General features: G+C 42.5%; 1 protein-coding gene across 1 annotated transcript; it reads right to left on the bottom strand.

Annotated features, from left to right (window-relative positions):
- Nucleotides 1-367: 367 nt before the first annotated feature.
- On the bottom strand, nucleotides 368-24,392 carry CCNB2 (cyclin B2). Its single transcript, XM_061157272.1, has 9 exons — nucleotides 24,220-24,392; nucleotides 22,196-22,324; nucleotides 21,978-22,091; nucleotides 12,067-12,237; nucleotides 11,607-11,765; nucleotides 9,744-9,980; nucleotides 9,307-9,447; nucleotides 2,096-2,206; nucleotides 368-633 (listed from the first exon to the last, which is right to left on the bottom strand). Exons 1-9 carry the CDS (start codon nucleotides 24,241-24,243, stop codon nucleotides 523-525), a joined length of 1,197 nt encoding a protein of 398 aa, XP_061013255.1. The 5' UTR covers nucleotides 24,244-24,392; the 3' UTR covers nucleotides 368-522.

Below are 24,392 nucleotides of genomic sequence, written 5' to 3'. Positions count from 1 at the left end.
GTCTCAACCCGTGCCTTCGAGTGAAACACATTAAGAGGGTTACTTCTGGAAGCCATCACCCTAGTGGGCCAGGTGCTCCTGTACAGGAATTAGAGGATATATAAGTATGATCTTGAAAGAGAATGTCATGGTTATTCTCCCATTTTAACTTTTCTATGATGAACCAATCCTCTTATATTCACAAAGTTTAGGAATAGGTGAGTATTCACTGAAGCAAAGTTCTAGTTTTCCCTGAGAAAATGGTTTAAGTCTTCCCCATGTCTACATATTACAATCATAACAGTTCGAAAAGAAATTAGACATAGAAAGGCTTCTGTTGACTTCTTCAGTGTAGAATACCCAAACACAAACACACAGGATACCTTAAGAAAATCAATAGCTTTATTTTTCCTCAATATACATTTAGAAAACTGGTCTAAGAGGTTTCATGAGATAGACCAGACGACTATATACAAACTCAGGAATTCCAGATCAGCAAGACAAAGTGCACAGACGACACAGTCTTCCCCAGGGCCCTGGAGCCTAGGACCGTCCCAGCAGAGGTGAGGCAAGCTCCTGGATGGCTTTTGAGTTCAGCTGAGGAATCGTGCTGATCTTTAGGAGTTTGCTGCTTGCATACTTATTCTTGATGGCCTGCAGAAGTCATCTGCGATTAAGCACACGTAAGGAGCCCCCCCACAATGCCCCCAACCTCATACCTTATTCCTAGTCTAATTTACAAGTATCAAAGGGCCAGATCCACAATCTCCAAAGGGTATGATGATGCCAAACCACTAAAGTTCACAAGTGCTCTAGGCAGGGGTCCCCAGCCTCTGGGATCTAATGCCTGATGATCTGAGGTGGAGCTGATGTAAAAATAATAGAAATAAAGTGCACAATGAATGTACTTGTGTTTGAGTCATCTCGAAACTATGCCCCCTATCCCATCCATGGAAAAATTGTCTCCTACGAAACTGGTCCCTGGTGCTGAAAAGGTTGGTGACCACTGCTCTACAGCAATTTCCTGCCATGCCTAGGAATGGATAAAACCCAGCTGGTAGCACAGGTAATGGGGAACAAATGATTTCAAGGTCCAGAGAACAGGCTTTCTCTCACGAGGGGTGGAGGTAGGAGCTGTTTATCATATCTAGCGCCATTGGGACATAACAGATTCACCAGCACTGGAGCAGTAACTGGCCATAAAGGTGAGCGGTAACTGGTGCTCAGGTCCCAGAGGACACTCTCAGGACCAAAAACACACTGCTTCCCTGGTGTGCTAAGTCATGCTGAAGCTACAAGGGAGGACGCACGCCAGACCGTGAGGACACTCGGTATACATGCCTTGCTCTCGTCACCAGACCCTGGGTGAGCTCTGATATTCAGCATCACACAGGCACAGGACAGCACCCTGTCTGGTTTCTCCTCTCAAGTGGGCCACAAAGAGACAGACGCCAGCCCCCAGGACACTTCCTGAATGGGCTGCTTGCCTCGCCTCCTTCACCAGGCTTGCTGTTCAGGTGTAGTGTAGTGTTAGTTGCTCACTTGTGTCCAACTCTCTGCGACCCTATGGACTGTAGTCCACTAGGCTCCTCTGTCCATGGGATTCTCTAGGCAAGAATAGAGGATCTTCCCCACCCAGGGATTGAACCCACGTCACTTATGTCTCCCGCATTGGCAGGTGGCTTCTTTACCACTAGTGCCACCTGGGAAGTCCCTCTCAGTCACTGTCCTAAAAGATGCTGGACAAAGGCCCTGCGTGAGGTCACCCGAATACCCGAGGCTTCCACAGGGCCACTCAAGCTGGGCCCTTACATGCCGGCCAGCATTCCCTGCTCGTGGTGCACCCTCCCCAGAAAGCTGGGTGGAACATGATTAATACACTGAACAGCTGCCTGGGGCTGGACACAGGGAACCTGTCTACCTTCTTGTAAAGGCTGTCAGCTCTCAGGGTTTATCCTGAGATAAACCAGCCTGTGGTCTACTAGAGAAATATGTGTGAAACATACTCACACACATGCCAAAGTATTTACATGAAGATACAAACACATACGCACCCGTCCTCTCATACCCTGAACCCGTAACCTGGAGTCTGACCAGCTACGGGAAGAGTACTCACGGTGAACTTGGTCATGTTCTCGTTGACACGCACGACGTTTTTGGCCATGTGCCGCATGACCTCCAGCACCTCGCTCTCTGTGTAGCCGGTGTAATACTGCTGCTTTAAGTTCTGGAACACAACGCAAAGCAGCAGCGAGATGAAACCCCCTCTTCTTTAGGAGAGCACATCTTACATATGCTGACATTAGTGATGTAAAAGCTATAAAAATATCCTTCCCTGCTGGAAATTCAGCCTCAGCCTCAACCACTATCATGGTATCAGCAAAGCTGCCAGTAAACGCAGGATGACTCTGCCTCTGAGCTGGACTAAGTTAAGACACTACAAAACTCTCAGCTCAATCAAATGGTGAAGGTCCCAAATAATTACGTTTTAAAGAAGGTTGCACAGGTAAGTAGGTTAGTTCAACTAACAAAGCTTTCAGGCTTGCCTCTGTCACCACACTGAAAGGGGAAGGAAAGAGGGACACAGTATAAACAGGCCCAAAAGGGTTGACAGTAAGGGCACACCTCAGTCCCCTCTTAACCGCCCAGCCTGGCAGTGTCCAGTGGGGAGTTGAGAGCCCAGATATCCATACTGGCAGTCAGGGAAAAAGGTTCAGGATTAAGAAACAAACTGGGGGACTTCCCTGGTGGTTCAGTGGTTAAGAATCCACCTGCTACAAAAATATACAATGGAGAAAAGACAATCTCTTTAACAAGTGGTGCTGGGAAAACTGGTCAACCACCTGTGAAAGAAGAAACTAGAACACTTTCTAAACACCATCCACAAAAATAAACTCAAAATGGATTAAAGATCTAAATGTAAGACCAGAAACTATAAAACTCTTAGAGGAAAACATAGGCAGAACACTCTCTAACATAAATCACAGCAAGATCCTCTATGACCCACCTACCAAAGTAATGGAAATAAAAACAAAAATAAACAAATGGGACCTAATTAAACTTAAAAGCTTTTGCACAATGAAGGAAACTATAATCAAGGTGAAAAGGCAGCCTTCAGAATGGGAGAAAATAAAAGCAAACAAAACAACTGACAAAGAATTAATCTCCAAAATATACAAGTAGCTCCTGCAGCTCAATACCAGAAAAATAAACGACCCAATCAAAGAGTGGGCCAAAGAACTAAATAGATATTTCTCTAAAGAAGACAGACAGATGACTAACAAGCACATGAAAAGATGCTCAACATCACTCATTATCAGAGAAATGCAAATCAAAACCACAGTGAGGTACCATCTCACGCCAGTCAGAATGGCCATCATCAAAACGTCTACAAACAATAAATGTTGGAAAGGGTGTGGAGAAAAAGGAATCCTCTTACACTGTTGGTAGGAATGCAAACTGGTACAGTTACTATGGAGAATAGTCTGGAGATTCCTTAAAAAACTGGAAATAGAATTGCCATATGACCCAGCAATCCCACTGCTGGGCATATACACCAAGGAAACCAGAAGTGAAAGAGACACATGTACCCCAATGTTCATTGCAGCACTGTTTACAATAGCTAGGATATGGAAGCAACCTAGATGTCCACTGGCAGACAAATGGATAAGGACATTGTGGTACATATACATGATGGAATATTACTCAGCTATAAAAAAGAACACATTTGAGTCAGTTCTAATGAGATGGATAAAACTGGAGCCTATTATACAGGGTGAAGTAAGTCAGAAAGAGAAACACCAATATAATATATTAACACATATATATAGAATTTAGAAAGATGGTAATGATTACCCTACACGCAAGACAGCAAAGGAGACACAGATGTAAAGAACAGACTTTTGGACTATGTGGGAGAAGGCGAGGGTGGGATGATTTGAGAGAACAGCATTGAAACATGTATATTACCATATGTAAAACAGATGACCAGTGCAAGTTCAATGCATAAAGCAGGGCACTCAAAGCTGGTGCTCTGGGACCAGAAAGATGGGGTGGGAAGGGAGGTGGGAATGGGGTTCAGGGTGGGGGACACATGTACAACTGTGGCTGATTCATGTCCATGTATGGCAAAAACCAGCACAATATTGTAAAGTAATTAGCCTCCAATTAAAATAAATTAATTTTTTTTTAAAAGAGAATCCACCTGCTAGCACTATTTACAATAGCTAGGACATGGAAGCAACCTAGATGTCCACCAACAGATGACTGGATAAAGAAGTTGTGGTACATATGTACAGTGGAAAACTACTCAGCCATAAAAAGGAAAGCATTTGAGTCAGTGCTAATGAGGTGGATGAACCTAGAGTCTATCATACAGAGTGAAGTCAGTCAAAAAGAGAAAAAGAAAATATCGTATATTAACACATACATATGGAATCTAGACAGATGGTACTGATGAACCTATTTGCAGGGCAGTGATGGAGATGCAGACATAGAGAACAGACTTATGGACATAGGGGGAGGGGGAAGGAAAAGGTGGGACAAATGCAGAGCATAGCATGGAAACATATACACTGCCATATGTAAAATAGATAGCCAGTAGGAATTTGCTTTATGAACCAGGGAACTCAAACCAGGGTTCTGTGACAACCAAGAGGGGTGTGATGGGGTGGGAGGTGGAAGGGAGGTTCAAGAGGGAGGGGATATATGTATACCTATGGCTGATTCATGTTGATGTATGGCAGAAACCAAGACAATACCATAAAGCAATTATCCTTCAATTAAAAAAAGAAAAAGGAATTCACCTGCTAATGCAGGGAACACAGGTTCAATCCCTGGTCCAGGAAGATTTCACATGCCATGGGGCAACTAAGCCCATGCATTATAACAAGAAAAGCCACTGCAATGAGCCCATGCATAGTGACTAGAAAGTAGCCCTGCTTGCTGCAACTAGAGAAAAACCCATGCTCAACCATGAAGACCTAGCACAGCCAAAAATAATTTTTTTTTAAAAAAGAAATAAACTGGGCCATAAGCAGCAATCTAAGCTATGAAACCCAGAAGAATTATGACTTCCCAGGACTCTCTTGGGGCTTCCCTGGTGGCGCCAGTGGTAAAGAACACACCTGCCAATGCACGAAACACAAGAGACGCAAGTTTGATCCCTGGGTCGGGAAGATCCCCTGGAGGGCGGCATGGCAACCCACTGCAGTATTCTTGCCTGGAGAATCCCATGGACAGAGGAGACTGGCGGGCTACAGCCCGTAGAGTTGCAAAAGAGCCGGACACGACCGGAGCAACTTGAGCACACAACGCACAGGGATCCCTTGTTGGGCCCTCATCGTTAAGAACGAGAAAACCCACGGCACTCAGAAGCACGTGCACCCAGCCTCCCGGAGAACACAATTTAAGCAAAAAACACAGCTGTTGACTGATAGTAAGACTTATTTTGCATGAAGATAATGTAATCTGACGATTTCAGTTCGTGATAAAATTCTAAAAGCTAAAACATACCACTTTCACATGCACAATATAATTGGGAAAACAAACCACAATATAACCTTAATCCTAAAATAGTTTAAAGGAAAAAAGAAGTAAGCAAGAGTGAATTTGATGTAACACACAGCTCCTGGCATTTTGATATCACCTCCCAGTAAGCAGGGAGGCCTACAGCTGACAGGTTTAGAGCCAAGGAAGCAGCTCCAGTTGACTAAACTGAGCCACTGGTACCAAGACCATGTGCCCTGCATGGACCGGCGGGCTTTCTGTCTCCAATTTTGTGTGTGTGTGTGTGCTTTTTTTTTTTAATTGGAGGAAAATTGCTTTACAATGTTTTGTTGGTTTCTGCTATACAACAGCATTAATAAATGCTCAGTCATGTCCGACTCTGCGACCCCATGGACTGCAGCACGCCAGGCTTCCACGTTCTTCAGCATCTCCTGGAGTTTGCTCAAACTCATGTCATATATGCCCCTCTATTAAGCCTCCCTCCCACCTCCCCATCCTTGCCTCCTGTTTTTAAGTCAAAAAGTCTCAAATCTACAGAAAAACTGAAAGAATTCTGTATATTCTTTGTGCAGATTCATCAATTCTTAATATTTCACCACTTTCTCTCCTCTTCTCCCCTGCCACTAACTCATAGCTTCTGCAACTCACTTTCACATCGTTCAGCAAAAGTTGTATGTGATTTCTGAAGCCATCAAATGGCTGAACCGTGTGAGAGTGAGTTGTAGGACTTCCCTGGTGGTTCAGGGGTTATGAATCTGCCTACCAATACAAGGGATATAGGTTCAATCCCTGGTTCCAGGAAAATTCCACATGCTGAGGGGCAAATAAGCCCGTGTGCCACAACTATTGAGCCTGCGCTCTAGAGCCCACAAGTTGAAACTTCTGAAATGTGTGCACCCTAGGACTGCAATGAGAAGCCTGCACACCACAACTATATAGTAGGCCCCACTCACAACTAGAGAAAGCCTGCATGCAGCAACAAGACCCAGCGTAGCCAAAAATAAATAAAAATAAATTATAAAAAAGGAAGTGAGTCGCAGACACCATGACACATCACTTCTAAATGTTTCACAAGTATCTCCTAAAAAGTATTGATATTTTCCTCCCTAGCCACAATAACTTTATCACATCAGAAACATCAGCAGTTCCATAATATCATCTATTATACAGTCAATATTCAAATCTCTCCAATTGCTGCAAAAACATCTTTTACAGATTTTTTTTTTTTTTTAATATATATCCAGGGTCCAATCAAAGTACACACAGAAAAAAAAAAAAAAAAAGTACACACAGTCCATTTATTTGGTTTTTCTTGTCTTTGGTGTTTAATTTCAAACTCCTATTTTCTTGGCTTTAAATGACACTGACTATTTTTTGAAGGATCCAGGCCAGTTGGTTTAAGAATGTCCCACATTCTGGATTTGTCTGTTTCCTGATGGCTAGATTCATATCCAACATTTTGGACATGAATTCTATATAGGGGAAAATGCATATTTCCTACTGCATGAGGAAGTCAAGTCAGGTTGTCAAAGATACAGGTTTTCTTCAGAATCTCTATGCAACTGAGGGGTGATATTTGGAGAACAATATGAAACTTGTTCTCTAAAATTATTTTACCTAAAGCTTATAAGCATCACTTGATGATCCTTGCTAGAATCAGTTATCACTGGGGGTTTAAAAATGGTGAGTTTCTATCTCTACCATTATTTCTAATTAGCTGGTTTTCTACTGAATTTTTTTTTAAACTCCCTCCCTTTGTCCTTATCTTCCTTCCTTCCTTTTTTATCATTATGGACTCATGCATTTTTTAATGTATTATAATCTATTGGATCATAATTCTTTTTAATGCTCAACTGTAGTCAGAAGGAACCCTTCCAAGCCAGTTTCTATGTCCTCTTTTGATGTAACCCCATTCATGTTTGAGAATTTGCTTGCTACCTGTTATAAACTGCTCTAGGCTCACCGTGTACTTCCCCTGCCATGGTTCTGAAATCAGATATTTCTCAAAGGAGCCCTAGGTTCCTAGTGGGTCATGCCTTGAGTATCTAAGATGTGAGCAGTAGGCATCTTCATTGCTACTGGATTATCACTCTTTCTGGTCCTTTCATTATAAATTTATTGATATTTCTAAAAAAGAATTAATATTACAGGGTTTTCCTTTTGTTTTGAATTGTTAACAATATTTTATCTTCTTACAGTGAGCGTTATCATCCTTAATAACATGAATGTTTATTTGCTTTGAGTGTTAGTCGCTCAGTCATGTCAAACTCTACACAATCCCATAGATGGTCTCCTCTGTCGAATTCTCCAGGCAAGAATACTGGAGTGGGTTGCCATTCCGTTCTCCGGGGGATCTTACTGACCCAGAGACTGAACCTGGGTCTACGCATTGCAGGCAGACTCTTTACTGTCTCAGCCACCAAGGAAACTTTACTCTTATTTGCTTTATCCTACAACATAAATAGTTTCAGAATTATAACAGACTACTATTAACCTCCTATTAACAGAAGAGTAAACCTCCCAAGCAAGCTTTAAATATGTGACCTTTTTTGGTCCTTTGTTTTGTTGACCTTCACATCCCACTATAGATGCATAGTCAGAATGCTGTGTTCAAAAGTTACCAGAATTAATTCTTCCCTCTGTTACTACTCTGAATATATAGTAACATTTTTTTTGCTTAATTCCAGTTCAGGATTTGCATAGAATGTCAATATTGTTCAAAAGTCAAAAAAGTTAGTCAAGCTAATAAAAAATTACAACCAGGAGTCCTGCTTCCCCACCCTCATCCTTCTACTCTGATACCCACACCCAGAGGTATCCATCTTCATTCATTTCCATTTTTATGTTTTTTGAAAAATGAGCAAATACATCACACAAATACATATCCCCTCTCTCTTACTTCCATTCTTTCTTATGCAAAATGTAAACTCTATCGACCGTGCAGAGGAACAGGTCCACCATGGTGCCCCGGCAATCTTGCACGTATCCATCACAGGCCACGCAGACCAAGGCTGGAACCACATGGATCTGCCTTGGCTTTGTGATCTTGTGATCAGATGGGGTCTTATCGCCTCCTGGGTTCGGCCAATGTGTTTGCTCTGCTGTTTGTGGACTCTAAAACTGCTTAATAGGAACCTCCCTGGTGGTCCGGCAGCTAAGACTCTGTGCTCCCAATGCAGGGGACCCTTCATCAAGGAACTAGATCCCACATGTTGCAACTAAGACCTGGTGTAGGCCAAATAAATAAGTGCTTTTTTTTTTAAATATAAATAAATAAAACTGCTTAGAGGTGGTCAAGAGCGGGCTCATCCACAAAAGCGCTCCTCTGACTCTCACTGCAGGCAACAGCCACCTATGTTTCACTGCTATCCTTTTCGGCATCTGAAACAAGAACCCAGGGAGCAGCTGACATCTTTGACTACTTGAATGAACCTGAAAGTGGCTCAATTCATCTTTACCCATCTAAATAAGGTCAGGCCTTGGCCCTACTTTATCTTCTGTGCTTGACAACATGCTTGTTTCACTTAACAAAATAACCCAGAAATCTTATGATACAATAAGATACTGTTGATACAGTAAGATACAACTGATACAAGTTCTTAGTGGCGTTCCTCACTCTTGAGGATGCTGTAACACAATATGTGTAATATACCATGGCATTGTCACCCAGTCTCCCACCTGCATCATTCCAGCGGCTCTTTTAAGCCTGTGGACTTTTAACAGCTGTTTCAAGGACAGCACTGTGAAAATGCTAATACATTTCATGTCAAGAGGCCCAAAAATATAGCTAATACATTTCTTCTTAAACTCAATACTCACCCATTTTCCTTGGCCTAGAACCTTCTGGGACAGGCAGGAAGCGGCTGCCGCCACCTTGGACGGGTGATAGTGCACCATGTCATAGTCAACGAGAGTCAGCTCCATCAAGTATTTGGCTAAAGTGTGCTGCTCAACATCGACCTACGAAAAAACAGGTGGAGGTGGAAAGAAGCACAGCTGTTATTACTCTTCTGCAAAATTCTGGGTGAAGACCTAGGAGCTCAAAGCCACTGAACTTTCTTTTCCTTCCCAGGCACTGCTCTGTTCCACAGCATGTTACAAACACAGAACATAAAGTCTTCTAAGAACTGACAAGTGTTAGGACTTATCTAAGAAATGCTTCTTATCAACTCATAAGCTTTCCTTTCATTGGATCATTTCTGGGATGAGACGACAAAGAGCAAAATAAAGTCTCCTAGAGAAGTGGAGGCACTTACCTCCCCAGCTTTCGATGCCCGCCTTAAGAAATGTAGTGGCAACGGTCGACCCAGTTCAAATTTCAGTTCTTTCAAAATCAGAGTTTCCATTTCTCGAATTTGAGAACTGGTATAAGCATTGTCAGTGATGTAAACAAAGTCTTCGATGTTTGGAGAAAACATTTCCTCGTACTTGGAAGCCAAGAGCAGTGCCGTAATGCCAACCAGCTGAAGCTTCTTACGGGAGACTGGCTGAACCTAAAGAAGAAAAATGTGTCAGAAGTCTTAGCCAAGGAGAACGGGGGCTCTGGGTGGAGGAAAGTGAGAGGAAACCAAATCCTGGAGAAGCCCACATCAGCCCTGCTCACACCTGTCTTAAGGCCCCGGAACCTCAGCACTGACCACAGTCACCACCACAGCCCGCGGCACCTGCCTGTCGTGGAGTGCTCGCTGTGTGCCAGGCACAGGGCTGAGATTCAATCATCTCATCGAATCCTCACAAAAAACCTGGGCAGTATGTATTTTTTCCCTCACAATTAGATGGCCTAATAAGAGATGCAGACACCAGCCCAAGATCAGTCAATTGCTGACAGGGACGAATTAGCCTGATGACCAAGCTCCCAGGCAGTGCTCCGCTTGCATTGTCCTAGCTTGAGGATCTGGGAAGCCCCGATGTGGCACTCAGCATGGTCTGAGTCACAGTGAGGCCAACTGAAAAAGCAGGAGTTTAACAGGTGAGGAGGGCCCAGGAAGGGGTGCCTCAAGCGCTCCTTTAATCCTCACCAAAAGTACACTCATTATTCAGCCTGAAGACCCTTCCAGAGATGCTTCAGTGTCAGAGGAAATCTAAATCTAGAGTGTAAGTGCTTCTCCTGACTTTTTTTTTTAAACTAGGAATTTGCACGTTTTGCTTTAACTCTCAGTATTGAAAATCTGCCAAAAATATGAGAATGCTTTCTATACCATTGAGGATTTTTGGACAATGAAAACCAATGCCTCTATGGTTGCTTAGCATTTTGCAGACTCTCAGGGTCATTATTATCAACACAGTTATTACTGTATTGTTTGGGCAGCATTGTACTTGACCTACACCTATATTATAAATGTTGACTTCAAATAAATAAAACCTTGGGACTTCCCTGGTGGTCCAGTGGCAAAGACTCCAAACTCTCAATGCTGAGGGCCTGGGTTCAATCCTTGGTTAGGGAACTAGACCCCACATGCTGCAACTAAGACCTGGTGCAGCCAAATAAATTAATTAAAAATAAATCAATAAATCCTTACCTGCAGGACTACCAGTCGGTAGATAACACACTAGAAGTTAAGGTCTGGCATTTCTTCTCAGTCAGTGTTCTTGCATTACTGTTTGATATTTTGATGATTTCTTCTGCCTCAGCTTCATTTCTTACCTTCCTCTATGCTTTAGACCTCACACTCTGAGTATACTCCCCACACATACCTCCAACCCTTTTAAGAAAACTCTGTCTCCTCCCTCTTCTACAGTGATTCAATGCTACAACTGGCTGGAAACTATTAAGTTCTCTAGCCAAACTCTTCATTTTTCAGATAAGAGAGCTTAACACCAAAGAGTACTGAACTATGGAAATCGTGCAAGTGGGCCTAGAGAACCAGCCTCCAAAGGTACCACAGGCTTCAGATGAACTTTCAGACCATCTGCTGGTTTATCTCCTTCGATGAATGATTGTGGTGAGACAGCATCTCCTCTGGGCACTTTTCAGCAGGCTGACCTAACAGCAATGGTCAGCAATTTTGGAAGTGTGACATGCTTGAACTACCGCCTTTCCTAGCACTTGAAGTTCTTTGGCATCTCATAAACTGGCCTTTGGTCTTTTCTTCTGTGAAGCGTCCCCAGAGCATGCTCACCTGTAAATATCGGTCCATGACGGCAACACACATGTACAGCGTTTCCTGCAGCAGCCTGAACTTGGAGTGCACTTGCACCAGCCAGTCCACCAGGATGGCACGCATGCGGCCGTTTATGTCTCTCCCATCTAGGAAGTGTGGGCTTATGGACTGCAGCACCTGGTGGTGGAATTGAGAAGTCACAAAGCTGACCTCGGTGAGCAAGGTCCTGCTGTCAAGCACAGGGAACTACAGTCAGCACCCTGTGATAAACCATAACGGAGAAGACGACAAGAAAGAACATGTATGTGTACGTAACTGAGTCGTTGTGCTGTACAGCAGTAATTAACACATTGTAATTCAACTATGCCTTCAATAAAAAATACATTTTTAAGTGAAAAAAAAAGCGAATTTCATTTCCTTCCCAGCTGTGTGGTACATTCCGCACTGCTGTGCAACCAAACCACAGAGGCCCCCTCACCTCAAGCTGCCTTAGATACTGGTAGATATCCTTCACATAGTCGCTGCAGAGCTGAGGGTTCTCCCAGTCCTCAGTATCAATATCCTCAATTTTGCAGAGCAAGGCATCAGAAAAAGCTTGGCAGAGGTTCTCTTCCTTCATGGAGATGTCCTGCGGTGTGGGAGAAGGACCCTGCATCCACAAGGGAAGGCGCATGTATCACTACCTTAGGAGTAGACTTGATCACAAATGCAGGGTCAATGGGTTTAAAAGCATCATATGCATTTTTATAAATAATAAAGCTCCAACAAATACATTTCAGAGTAAGAGGTGAATAATTCAAGTAGATGAAGTCGTGTTTGGAGATAAACTCTTCTGTTTAAAAATGGTCTCCTCCTTTAGTTAAAAATGTACTTTAGGCAAAAAAACCAAAAAGCTCCTATTTCACTCAAAATGGAAACCCAGGTCCTCACAGTGTAGGCCCATGTAGGGTCTATGGGCCCTACACGATCTGGCCCTTCCTTCTTCCCTTGCTAACCCATCTCTTACTTCCCTCCCCACTGTTTGCTCCTCACCAGCTTCCTGGTCAGGCCTCCCTCACCACAAGCAGGCTCCCTCTTCCCTGAAGGCTCAGTCCCTGTATCCACATGGGTAATTCCCTCACATTCTTCAAGTTTTGCTTAAGTGTTATCTTTTCAATTAGATTCATCCTATTTAAAATTACCATCTGTCTCTATAGCGCCCCCCGACCCCAACACACACACACGTTTCATCTCTCTAGTGTTTTACCCAACGAATCTATAACCTCGTAATATACCACAGAGGAGAGGCCGGGGTGCCCTCTGCTCCTGGGTGACGGAACGGCCTCAGGGTAGCCAATGGCAGCAGTGAGGCAGGGGTGCCCCCAACTCCTGGGCGTCCTCCAGCATCAGTTCCAGCCTTTCCCAGAGCCCATTCCTGGTGACTGCAGCAGGGTCTTTGCCTTGGCCCCCGGACGGCACACTGACCAACATTCAATGGCCAGTGAAGGTTTACACACTCCACAAGGACCAGCAGGGGGACAACCAGGGCCTTGGGCATGTCATCCAGCTACATGAAGTGGCTAAAGGGCATGTCCCTGCAAGTCAGGGCCTGACAAAATGTGGTCCACCAGAAAAGGAAATGGTAAATCACTTACTAGTCCTGCCTTGAGAACCCCATGAACACTATGAAAAGGCAAAAAGACATGACAATGAAAGACGAGCCTTCCAGGTCGGTAGGTGTCCATTATGCTAACTGGGAAGAGCAGAGAAAACAGCTCTGAGAGAATGAAGAGGCTGAGCCAAAGGCAAACAATGCCCAGTTGTGAATGTGTCTGGTGGTGAAAGTAAGGTCCAATGCTGTAAAAAAACATTACATAGGAACCTGGAATGTTCAGTCCATGAATAGAGGTAAATTGGATGTGGTCAAACAGAAGATGGCAAAAGCGAATATCGACGTTTTAGGAATCAGTGAACTAAAATGGACAGGAATGGACGAATTTAATTCAGATGACCATTATATCTACTACTGTGGAAAAGAATCCCTTAGAAGAAATGAAGTAGCCATCATAGTCAACAAAAGAGTCCAAAATGCAGTACTTGGGTGCAATCTCAAAAACAACAGAATGATCTCGGTTAATTTCCAAGACAAACCATTCAATATCACAATAATCCAAGTCTAGGCCCCAACCACTAGTGCCGAAGCTGAACTATTTTATGAAGACCTACAAGACCTCCTAGACCTAACACCAAAAAAGATGTCCTTTATCATAGGGGATTGGAATGCAAAAGTAGGAAGTCAAGAGATATCTGGAGTAACACACAAGTTTAGCCCTGGAGTACAAAACGAAGCAGGGCTAACAGTCCTGCCAATAGAACACACTGGTCATAGCAAATACCCTCTTCTAACAACACAAGAGACAGCTCTACACAAGGACATAACCTGATGGTCAGTACCAAACTCAGACTGATTCTATTCTTTGCAGCCGAAGATAGAGAAGCTCTATACAGTCAGCAAAAACGAGACTGCAAGCTGACTATGATTCAGATCATCAGCTCCTTATTGCAAAATTCAGGCTCAATTTGAAGAAAGTAGGGAAAACTACTAGGCCATTCAGGTATGACCTAAATCAAATCCCTTATGATTATACAGTGGAGGTGACAAATAGATTCAAGAGACTAAATCTGACAGAGTGCCTGAAGAACTATGGATGGAAATTCATACCACTGTACAGGAGTGGTGATTAAAACCATCCCTACAGGAGTGGTGATTAAAACCATCCCCAAGAAAAAGAAATGGCAAGAAGGCAAAGTGGTTGCCTCAGGAGGTCTTACAAATAGCTGAGAAAAGAAGAGAAGCAAAAGGCAAAGGAGGAAAGGAAAGATATACACATCTGAATGCAGAGTTCCAAAGAACAGCAAGGAGAGATAAAAAAGTCTTCCTAAATGAACAATGCAAAGAAACAGAGGAAAACAACAGAATGGGAAAAACTAGAGATGACTTCAAGAAAATTAGAGATCCCAAAGGAACATTTCATGCAAAGATGGATACTACAAAGGACAGAAATGGTATACACCTAACAAAAGCAGAAGATATTAAGAAGAAGTGGCAAGAATACACAGAAGAACTGTATGAAGAAGGTCTTAATGATCCAGATAACCACAATGGTGTGATCACTCACCTAGAGCCTGACATCCTGGAATGGGAAGTCAAGTGGGCCCTAGGAAGCATCACTACGAACAAAGCTAGTGGAGGTGATGGAATTCTAGCTGAACTATTTCTAATCCTAAGAGATGATGCTGTGAAAATGCTGTACTCAATATGCTAGCAAATTTGGAAAACTCAGCAGTGGCCACAGGACTGGAAATAGTCAGTTTTCATTCCAAACCCAAAGAAGAGCAATGCCAAAGAATGTTCAAACTACTGCACAATTGCACTTATTTCACATGCTAGCAAGGTAATGCTCAAAATCTTTCATGCTGGGCTTCAACGATAAGTGAATTGAGAACTTCCAGATGTTCAAGCTGAATTTAGAAAAGAGAAGAACCAGAAACCAAACTGCCAACATCCGTTGGATCACAAAAAAAAGGGAATTCCAAAAAAATATCTACTGCTGCTTCATTGACTAAACTAAAGCCTTTGACTGTGTAGATCACAACAAACTGTGGAAAATTCTTAAAGAGATGGGAATACCAGACCACCTTACCTACCTCCTCAGAAACCTGTATGCAGGTCAAGAAGCAAGTTCGAACTGGACATGGAACAACAGAGTGGTTCAAATAGGGAAAGGAGTACCTCAGGGCTGTATATTGTCACCCTGCTTATTTAACTTATATGCAGAGTAAACCATATGAAATGCCAGGTTGGATAAAGCATAAGCTAGAATCAAGATTGCAGGGAGAAATATCAACCACCTCAGATATGCAGATGACAGCACACTAATGGCATAAAGCGAAGAGGAACTAAAGAGCCTTTTTCTTTTTTTAAGAGACTTTTGATGATGGTGAAAGAGGAGAATGAAAAAGTTGGCTTAAAACACAACATTCAAAAAACTAATATTATGGCATCTAGTCCCATCACTTCATGGCAAATAGAGATGGAAAAAAGTGGAAACAGTGACAGATTTTATTTTCTTGGGCTTCAAAATCATTGCAGACAGTGACTGCAGACAGAAAATTAAAACACTTGCTCCTTGTAAGAATAGCTATGACAAACTTAGACAGTGTATTAAAAATCAGACACATCACTTTGCCAACAAACGTCCGTACAGTCAAAGCTATGGTTTTTCCAATAGTCATGTATGTATGTGACAGCTGGACCATAAAGAAGGCTGAGGGCCGAAGAATTAATGCTTTCAAACTCTGGTGCTGGAGAAGACTCTTGAGAGTCCCTTGGACAACAAGGTGATCAAACCAGATGCTGAAGCTCTAATACTTTGGTCACCTGATAAGAACAGCCAACTCATTGGAAAAGACCCTGATGCTGGGTCTTTGCCACTCACTGGACTATACCACTGGCCTCCTCTGTCCATGGTATTTCCTAGGCAAGAATACTGGACTGGGTTTCCATTTCCTTCTCCAGAGGATCTTCCTGACCCAGGAATTGAACCCCATGTCTTGTGTCTCCTGGTAGGTGGATTTTTTTTTTACCACTGCTAGACCTGGGAAGGCCCCCTGACATATAGTAGGTGTTCAGTAAATATTTATTGAGTGAAAGAAACTTAGACACCTAGGTTCAGAGATTCCTCAAGCTGATAGTTCACTTTGGCAGTGCCCTCTTGAGCAAGCATGATGTTTTCTTCAGATCAACTAATTTATTCTAAATTGAGAAATTGTTGACAACAAAAAAGCAGGAAAGCACATTCCAGCCTATGAATAAAACAGGAGGAAGCAAAGACTGAGCAAGTAGACATCCAGTATTTTATTTTCTTATCCTGACTGGGTGATTATTTAAAAAAAAAAATCACACAAATTAAAATTGTATGGAGTTAAAACAAGCAAAGCCTGGTAGGCTACTGTCCATGGAGTCGCAAAGAGTCGGACATGACTGAGCGACTTCACTCACTTCACTTTAGTAATGAAGCATAAATAAACCATTAATTTTTTCTTTTTTTTAAAGAATAAGAGGTACTTCTCAAAGTATAGCCTAGGACTGCTAGGCTGTAAGAATATATATTAACATAATAAAATATAGAAAGAAGGCAGGATAATAAACAAATTTAACTTACATAATAGCTCAACGATTACAGTTTCCAGTCTTAGAGAAGAAAACAGTAACAACCACAGGATATGGAGCAATTCAAATCATGCCCTTTCCTCTTAAACAAAAGGTCTTGAATTGAGGAAGGGCCAGGTGAGCAAGAGGTATACAGGTATACCTCAACTACTCAAGAATTTAAGAACTACTAGAAGGAATAAGAAAAGCTACCTGAGGTTCTAGGGAGAAACCTAGGAAGGTCTTCAGAGACCACAGAACTCATCAAGTAGGCAAAGGTACACGAGTACAAAGTCCCAGGGGAAGCCAAGAAATAAAGGCAAGTCTGGGGACTGAGCATTGATTTGAGAATGGAGGGGGTAGTGTATGAGGTGACAGAAATGGACTGGAAAGGTGAGTGAGAACCTGGCTAGGGAGTTTAGATTTTATCCAAAGGGAAGTGAATCCCCTGAAGGCACTGAGCAAGAGTGACTAGAATCAGATGTGCATTTTAACAAGTATGCGCAGCTTCAGTTTAAGGTTTCCTTTTTAGGGATAATCATCATTACTCTCCCCAGGAGGGGCAATCAGTACCAGGAAGCCTGGTTTAAGAAGACAGAAGTATACTACAAAGCTACAGGCATCAAGACAGCATGGTATTGGTACAAAAACAGAAATACAGATCAGTGGAACAGGATAGAAAGTGTAGAGATAAACCCACGCACCCAAGGGCACCTTATTGTTGACAAAGGAGCCAAGAATATACAATGAGAAAAAGATAGCCTCTTCAACACATGGTGCTGGGAAAACTGGACAGATACCTATAAAAGAATGAAATTAGAATACTTCCTAACACCATACACAAAGATAAATACAAAATAGATTAAAGACATAAATGTAAGACCAGAAAATGTAAAAATCTTAAGAGGAAGACATAGGCAGTACACTCTGACATAAATCACCAGCAAGATCCTCTCTGACCCACTTCCTAGACTAATGGAAATAAAAATATACAAATAGGACCTAATTTAACTTACAAGCTTTTGCACAGCAAAGGAAATAAACAAGATGAAAAGACAACCCTCAGAATGAGAAAAAATAATTTTAAACAAAGCAACTGACAAAAAGTTCATCTCCAAAATATACAACCAGCTCCTGCAGCTCCATATCAGAAAAACAAACAACACAATCAGAAAACGGGCAGAAGACCTTCTTTGGAGACATTTCTTCAAAGGAGACATACAAATGACCAACAAACACATGAAAAGATGCTCTCAACATCACTCATTATTAGAGAACTACAAATTAAAACCACAATGAGGCACCATCTCACACCAGTCAGAATGGCCATCATCAAAAAATCTACAAACAATAAATACTGGAGAGGATGTGGAGAAAAGGGATCCCTCTTGCACTGTTGGTGGGAATGTAAATTGATACAGGCACCATGGAGAACAGTATGGAGATTCCTTTAAAAACTAGAAATAAGACTACTGTGTGACCCAGCAATCCCACTACTTGGGCATATACCCTGAGGAAACCAAAATTCAAAACGACATGTATACCCAATGTTCACTACAGCTCTATTTATTAATACAGCAAACAGGACATGAAAACAACCTAGATATCCATTGATAGATGAATGCATAAATAAGCTGTGGTACATACATACAATGGAATTATACTCAGCCATATAAGGAATGAATTTGAGTCAGTTGAACTGAGATGGACAAACCTAGAGCCTGTTATACACAGTGAAATAAGTCAGAAAGAGAAAAACAAACATCACATATTAATGCATAAATATGGAATCTAGAAAAAATGGTACTAATGAAATTATCTGCAGGGCAGGAACGGACACAGACGTGGAGAATAGACTTGTGGACACAGCAGAGGAACAGAGAGGACAGGACAAATTGAGAGAGGAGCATTGAAATATATACATTACCACGTGTGAAAAAGATGGCTAGTGGGAAGGTGCTGCATGACACAGGGAGCCCAAGCCTGCGCTCTGTAACAACCTACAGGGGTGGGGGGGGAGGTGGGCGCGAGGTGCAAGGAGGAGGGGACATATGTATACTTATGGCTGATTCACCTGTGGTACAGCAGAAACCAGCAACACATCGCAAAGCAATTATCATCCAGTTAAAAACAAACAAAAATACATTTTAAAGACGACGACGACAGAGGTATGTGCTTCAGATGCCTTAGCAGCTTGAATATTCACCTGTGTCTACTCAGAAGCACACCTAAGTTTAGTCATATCCAAAAGACACCAGGATAAGACAAGGATACTTGCTCTGGGCCTTAATTTAGAATTTCTTGAAAGCATTCCCTTTGGACTCCAACATAATTGAATTACTATAAAATCCTTTCTAAGATCTCGCTTGCCTGTGGAGATAATAACCTAAGTTCTGTGAGCCAACTGTGCCCTGGCCAAACTGGCCGGTGTCTGCTGCATGCAAAGAGAACATGCATCAACTAGTTGTCCAACACAAAAGTGGCCCTAGAACAAAAGCTTCACAGAAGCTCAGAAACAATAAAGTCGTGAGACTGCTGAACGTGAGACGTGGTTCTTTGGTAAAGGATGTGTGGAGTGTGAAAAAAGGCTACCGGAGTTCTCCCAGCACCAACATTTAATGAGTCGGGTCTAATGAGTCGGGTCTGTTAAGAGAGCAGATTAATACACATATGCAGGGCTTCCCTGGTGGTCCAGGTTCTGCCCGCCACAACTAGAGAGTCTGTGCGCAGCAACAAAGGATCCCACAAGCCACAACTAAGACCCAATGCAGCCAAATAAATAAATAAAATATAAATATGCAAATATATAGGTATTTACACAAGTTTTGTTGAAACAGAGTTCTTTTTTTAAATTATTCTTTACTTTCAGCTGTGCTAGGACTTCGTTGTGCGGGTTTTTCTCTTGCTGCAGGAGTTAGGGCGGCTCTCTAGTTGCGGTGCTCAGGCTTCTCATTGTGGTGGCTTCTCTCCTTGCTGGTGCACAGGCTTAGTTGCTCTGCATCACGTGGGATCCTCCCAGCCCAGGAATCGAACCCCCACATCCTGCATTGGCAGGAGGATTCTTCACCACTGAGCCACCAGCGAAGCCCCAGGGTTCTTTTACTTACTAGATTCGTAATAGATAATGTCAACTCAGCGCAATAAGGAAGGACTCCAAGAAAAACTGTTGACTTCAGTCAGAGAGTTCATGATTTGCAGCAGTGACTGTGTATACACGTGTACACAAGCATACTCAGTGGTAGAAAGGCAAAGTCAGTTACTGAGATTACCTTTAGGGAATGCAATGGAGTGGAATTTTGAGGGTGGGGAGAATAGTAAAAATGAACTGACCCTTTATTCAATGCACTCTACTATGTCTGAATTGTCTCGCTTGCTTATGCCTGTTTCTTGTATAATTAAAAATAAAAGACACTTATTTTAATATGAATAGTCATGCTCATTTCCTTTTATATATAGTTTTTGTTTTAGGGAAAGTTAGACCATAAAAGATTCTTATCCTTGAATAATGACTATCACTACATTTAGCGTTTCAAGCAAATTTATAAATCTAAAACCACGTCGGAATTTCTAGCTGCCACTCCCCAGTACGTGTCCTAAGATTGCATCTGACTCTGCTACAACGTATTACAGCACACGCCTTCACTTTGATGTTCGGGTTTGATTGGGAGCCTCCTGGGAACAGAAAGCTGGTTCACTCACCTTGTTTTCCCAGTGCCCAGCAAAGAGACTAGCAAAAGGCCTGTTTCCTTCCTTCAAACTACTGTTTTCCAAAGCCTCATGAGTCAGCAAAAACATAGTTTTCTCCCAAAATTTCAGGATTAACTACTCTAGTGCTTAAGGGTCTCACTCCTCCACTCCAAGCAGCATATCCAAAGGATTCCTTCTGAATACAGGACGATGTCCTTGAAAGGAGTTCTGGGACATCTCAGCATGTTGAGGTTGTTTCTTAGCACCCACATAGACACTGGTAAATGGGCGGGCACTTAGGAGAGATCTAGGCTTATTCAAGATACCCATCAGCCCTTGCTTAGGAAACTGCAGTGCCTTCTAACATGTCCCTTCCATGGTCACCCTACACCACTTTCATCACTTCTCTCCTCCTCCAAACTTTCCATACACTCTGCCTAATGGGATATAACCCAAATTCCAAGGCCTTCAAATCCAACTGCAAACTTCTGTCCAACTTTTTGCCTGGCTCCTCACAAAAATCTTCTGACCCAAATTAGACTTGCTGACTCTTTGCCCTGAAGGACATAACTTACAGGCCTATTCCCTCTGTGGTGCCTTGATTCCTATTGCTGCTTTGTTTCCACCTTTCCTATCAGCTTTCCTCTATCCTTAAAAATCCCGCTTACTTCAGCAAGTTTGCCTTGACCACTCCATCCCCCATGATTCTCTCCCTCCTTTAGATGGGACACTGCATTCAGTCATCCATTGCCTGTGGGTACCAAGCATCAAGCCGTCAGATTACATATTTAATTTTCAGGTACAAATGCCCCTTCTAGTTAAGTTTCCTCAAGGCAAGATATCTAAACACAGCCTTAACACAACTGGATGTGTGTAGTAAGTACTCAACCTATTTCTCCAATATGTCCAATGTTTTACTGAAAAATTTCAAGCAAACAATTATATAAATATCTTGAGCTAGAAAGAGTAGTCATTGTTGTATTATCAGCACTTACAACAGTGCTTGCTTCACTGTAATTATATGACTTTGTGTAATCTATGAATGACAGCATGCATGAACTAGAAGACGGTGGAACATGAACAGGCCAGTTGGTCCACTAGCATTCTAACTATAATTGAACTGACCAGTCATGGAGACTACAATCTCTCAACACCATCCTGGCATTACTTTGTTCTTCCATGAGAGAAGGTCTCAGAATTGTAAGCTTTCACCACCTTCGTAGGCAAGTTCATTCTTATAGTGAATTATATTTAATAAAATCTATCAAATTTTCTTCTGAGATCACAAAATTTATTTAGGTATTAAGATATTTAACTTTGTGACTCAACGTCATAACATTATATTAAGGTACCATTACTACAAAGATGTTCATTTTCTACACTGTTGTCTTAAAGCAGTGCTCCTGCTATCAATGCTCTTCAAAAGCAGCAGTGATGATAAAGGTGCCCTTACACCATAGCCCCAGACTGGCTACTCTGTTAAGTATGCTTGTAAACTCAGAACTTCCTACCTTTGGAGCCAACACATCCATCTGCACTGGTTTCACAGAAGCAGTCGGTTTCGGGTGCTTGTTGACATTTGTTGTTTTGGTGGGTGGAACAGGTACTTTAGTGTTCTGGGCTTTCTGAAATGAAAAGGAAATGTGAAGAGGGCAAGACAGCCTGTGTTGCCGCCGAGCGCTCTACAGGATCAGCCTACTGCGCAGAGGTGCGGCCTCACAGTCGTTACCTTAGCTGCCTGTATGGCTCGGGTGGTAACCCGATTTCCAATTTCTTCTAAAACTGCCCGCCTGATAGTCACATGACTTTTAGGTTTAGAGTTAACTCCTGTGTCATTATTCTCTAAATCAGCGGACACCTAAAAAAAGAAAAAAAAAAAAAACAAGGGAAAAATATTACTGAAAGTTGAGATAATTTACAATACTTTGCTGGTGTCAGATCCTCAGGTTCAGAATTGATTTGGCAATGGTGAATTTACTGAGGTCTATCTGCAAGAGGGAAAAGTAAATTTTAGAAAGTCTAAAAATGCTACTTTCAATTTATAACATCACTCTAAATTAGGCAAATACACTCATTCAATTTTTTTTTTTTTAATCCCACTGAGAGCTTCACAGATAAGTGGCTATTTACTATATGGACGCTGTATAAGAATGGCATCTATTTAAAAAACTTCCTGGACAGAGATGAGTAACAAGTGCAATTAAGATACAATGTTAAAAAGCTGTTTAAAAGCTAGATGTTTAAAAACTAAAATAGGTTTTGATTCTGCAAATAAGAAGTGCTCAGATTAGGAACATCTTTAAAGACAGCCTTTTAGCTCTGAGGGGGCCATAGCATGTAAGCTCTCTTTTATTAGGGATATTTAGAAAGAAAAGTTTTCATGGATAAAATAGTTTTATCTCAAATTCAGAGAAAGTGTGAATTGTATGAAATAAAAATTGTTAGCTGACCTTTAACATGCGTTAGACAGAATGCACTTAGAAACAAAAACTTGTTAGTAAAAACAAGAAAAGTTTTACATAGAAAAGTTTATTTTATTATATGTGATAAACATTTCAGGGGGAAAAAACAGCATGTACTATTCTTGATAATCAGGGGTCCTAATCTTAACATATTTTCCAACAGAGGGTTTGAATGGACCTACCAGAATAGACAGATGGGCAGGGGAAAACGCAAGCCTTACCTGAATAGAGGGGAATTTAACTATAAAAGCACTTTATGGGGTAGTTTAGACAAAATTACTTATCAGTTTGAGTCAGATTCACAAAAGGGTTACAGTTAAATACAGAATGTATTCAATTTATTAGGATCCTCAAAAGTCACACTGTTCAAGTCACTGCCAATTTTAAAAAGTTTGAAATTTCCTGTGGGTTGAAGTGGTAATCTAGGTCAATCCATCTGGAAGGGGAAATCAGCAGCTCTTAACAAGCCTACAGCCAGGAGGATCGAGATCAGGTGTGTCAAGGCCCTCTACTTTTCAGCAAGGGAAAAAGCAGATCCAGGTACGATTCAAATCCACAGAAAAAATCCAAAATACCATTAACACTTTGTTTTTTGCAAAGATGAAATAAATGAATTTGGACCTTCTCTCAGTCTGCCATATGGCTCCAAATAATATCTCTATTACACTTGAGTAAAGGAAATTATTTTAAAGGGACAAGCCCATACATTGGCGAAATTAGCCTTGTAAGACTTCGTGCGCAGAAATAAACAAGAAACGCATACAAAGTGAAATGTGCAAACATTTGAAAAATAGCCATAGCTGTTGCTTGATTAAACATCTGAAATACTTTTCAGCCTGCGTAATTTCTTCGTCCTTCTCCCTTTCCCCACCGCTGATTCCTTAGCTAGCAAGGACTGAAAGAGGAAGAAAACCCCAGGGAGCTGTATTTAGATAACTCTCTAACAACAAAGCGCTCTCGGGGACCGCTTGCCAAGTCCTAGGCCCAGCGCTCCAGGGACTCACTTGACAAGTGCCAGGCCCGAGGCGCTTTCCTACTCCCCTCGCCCCGCGGAAGGGACGGCCAGGCCAGGAGCCAGGCCCAGGAGAGCGGAAGCAAGGCAGGGAGAAGTCAGCCGGCGGGGATAGGCCTCAGGGCCGGCCAGGCCCCAGGGCCCAGGCCCCGCGCAGGAAGAGGAAAGCGGCGCAGGTTGGGACGAAGTTCGAAGCCGAGGAGAAAGAGAAGCGAAAGGCGGCGGAGCAGGCAGCGCGGCCGGCCCCAGGCCCGTGCGGAGGGTAGCCGGCCCACTCACCGTCGGGCGTCGGAGAAGCGCCATGAGGAAACGGACAGGCAAGAGTGGCAGCCCCGCCCAGGGAAGGACGAGGACTGGACACAGAGCCCTAGCTTCCGCCGCGCCGTTAGGACTGCGCTCCGGGCCCGCAAGCTGGGGATCTTCGAGAAGTCGCCTAGTTCCAGGATTCAAAT

The sequence above is a fragment of the Dama dama genome, chromosome 12 (genome assembly GCF_033118175.1).
Source record: "Dama dama isolate Ldn47 chromosome 12, ASM3311817v1, whole genome shotgun sequence".
NCBI lineage: Eukaryota > Metazoa > Chordata > Mammalia > Artiodactyla > Cervidae > Dama > Dama dama.
The sequence above is the reverse complement of the archived record's forward strand: the minus strand, read 5'-3'. Positions and strand labels throughout refer to the sequence as shown.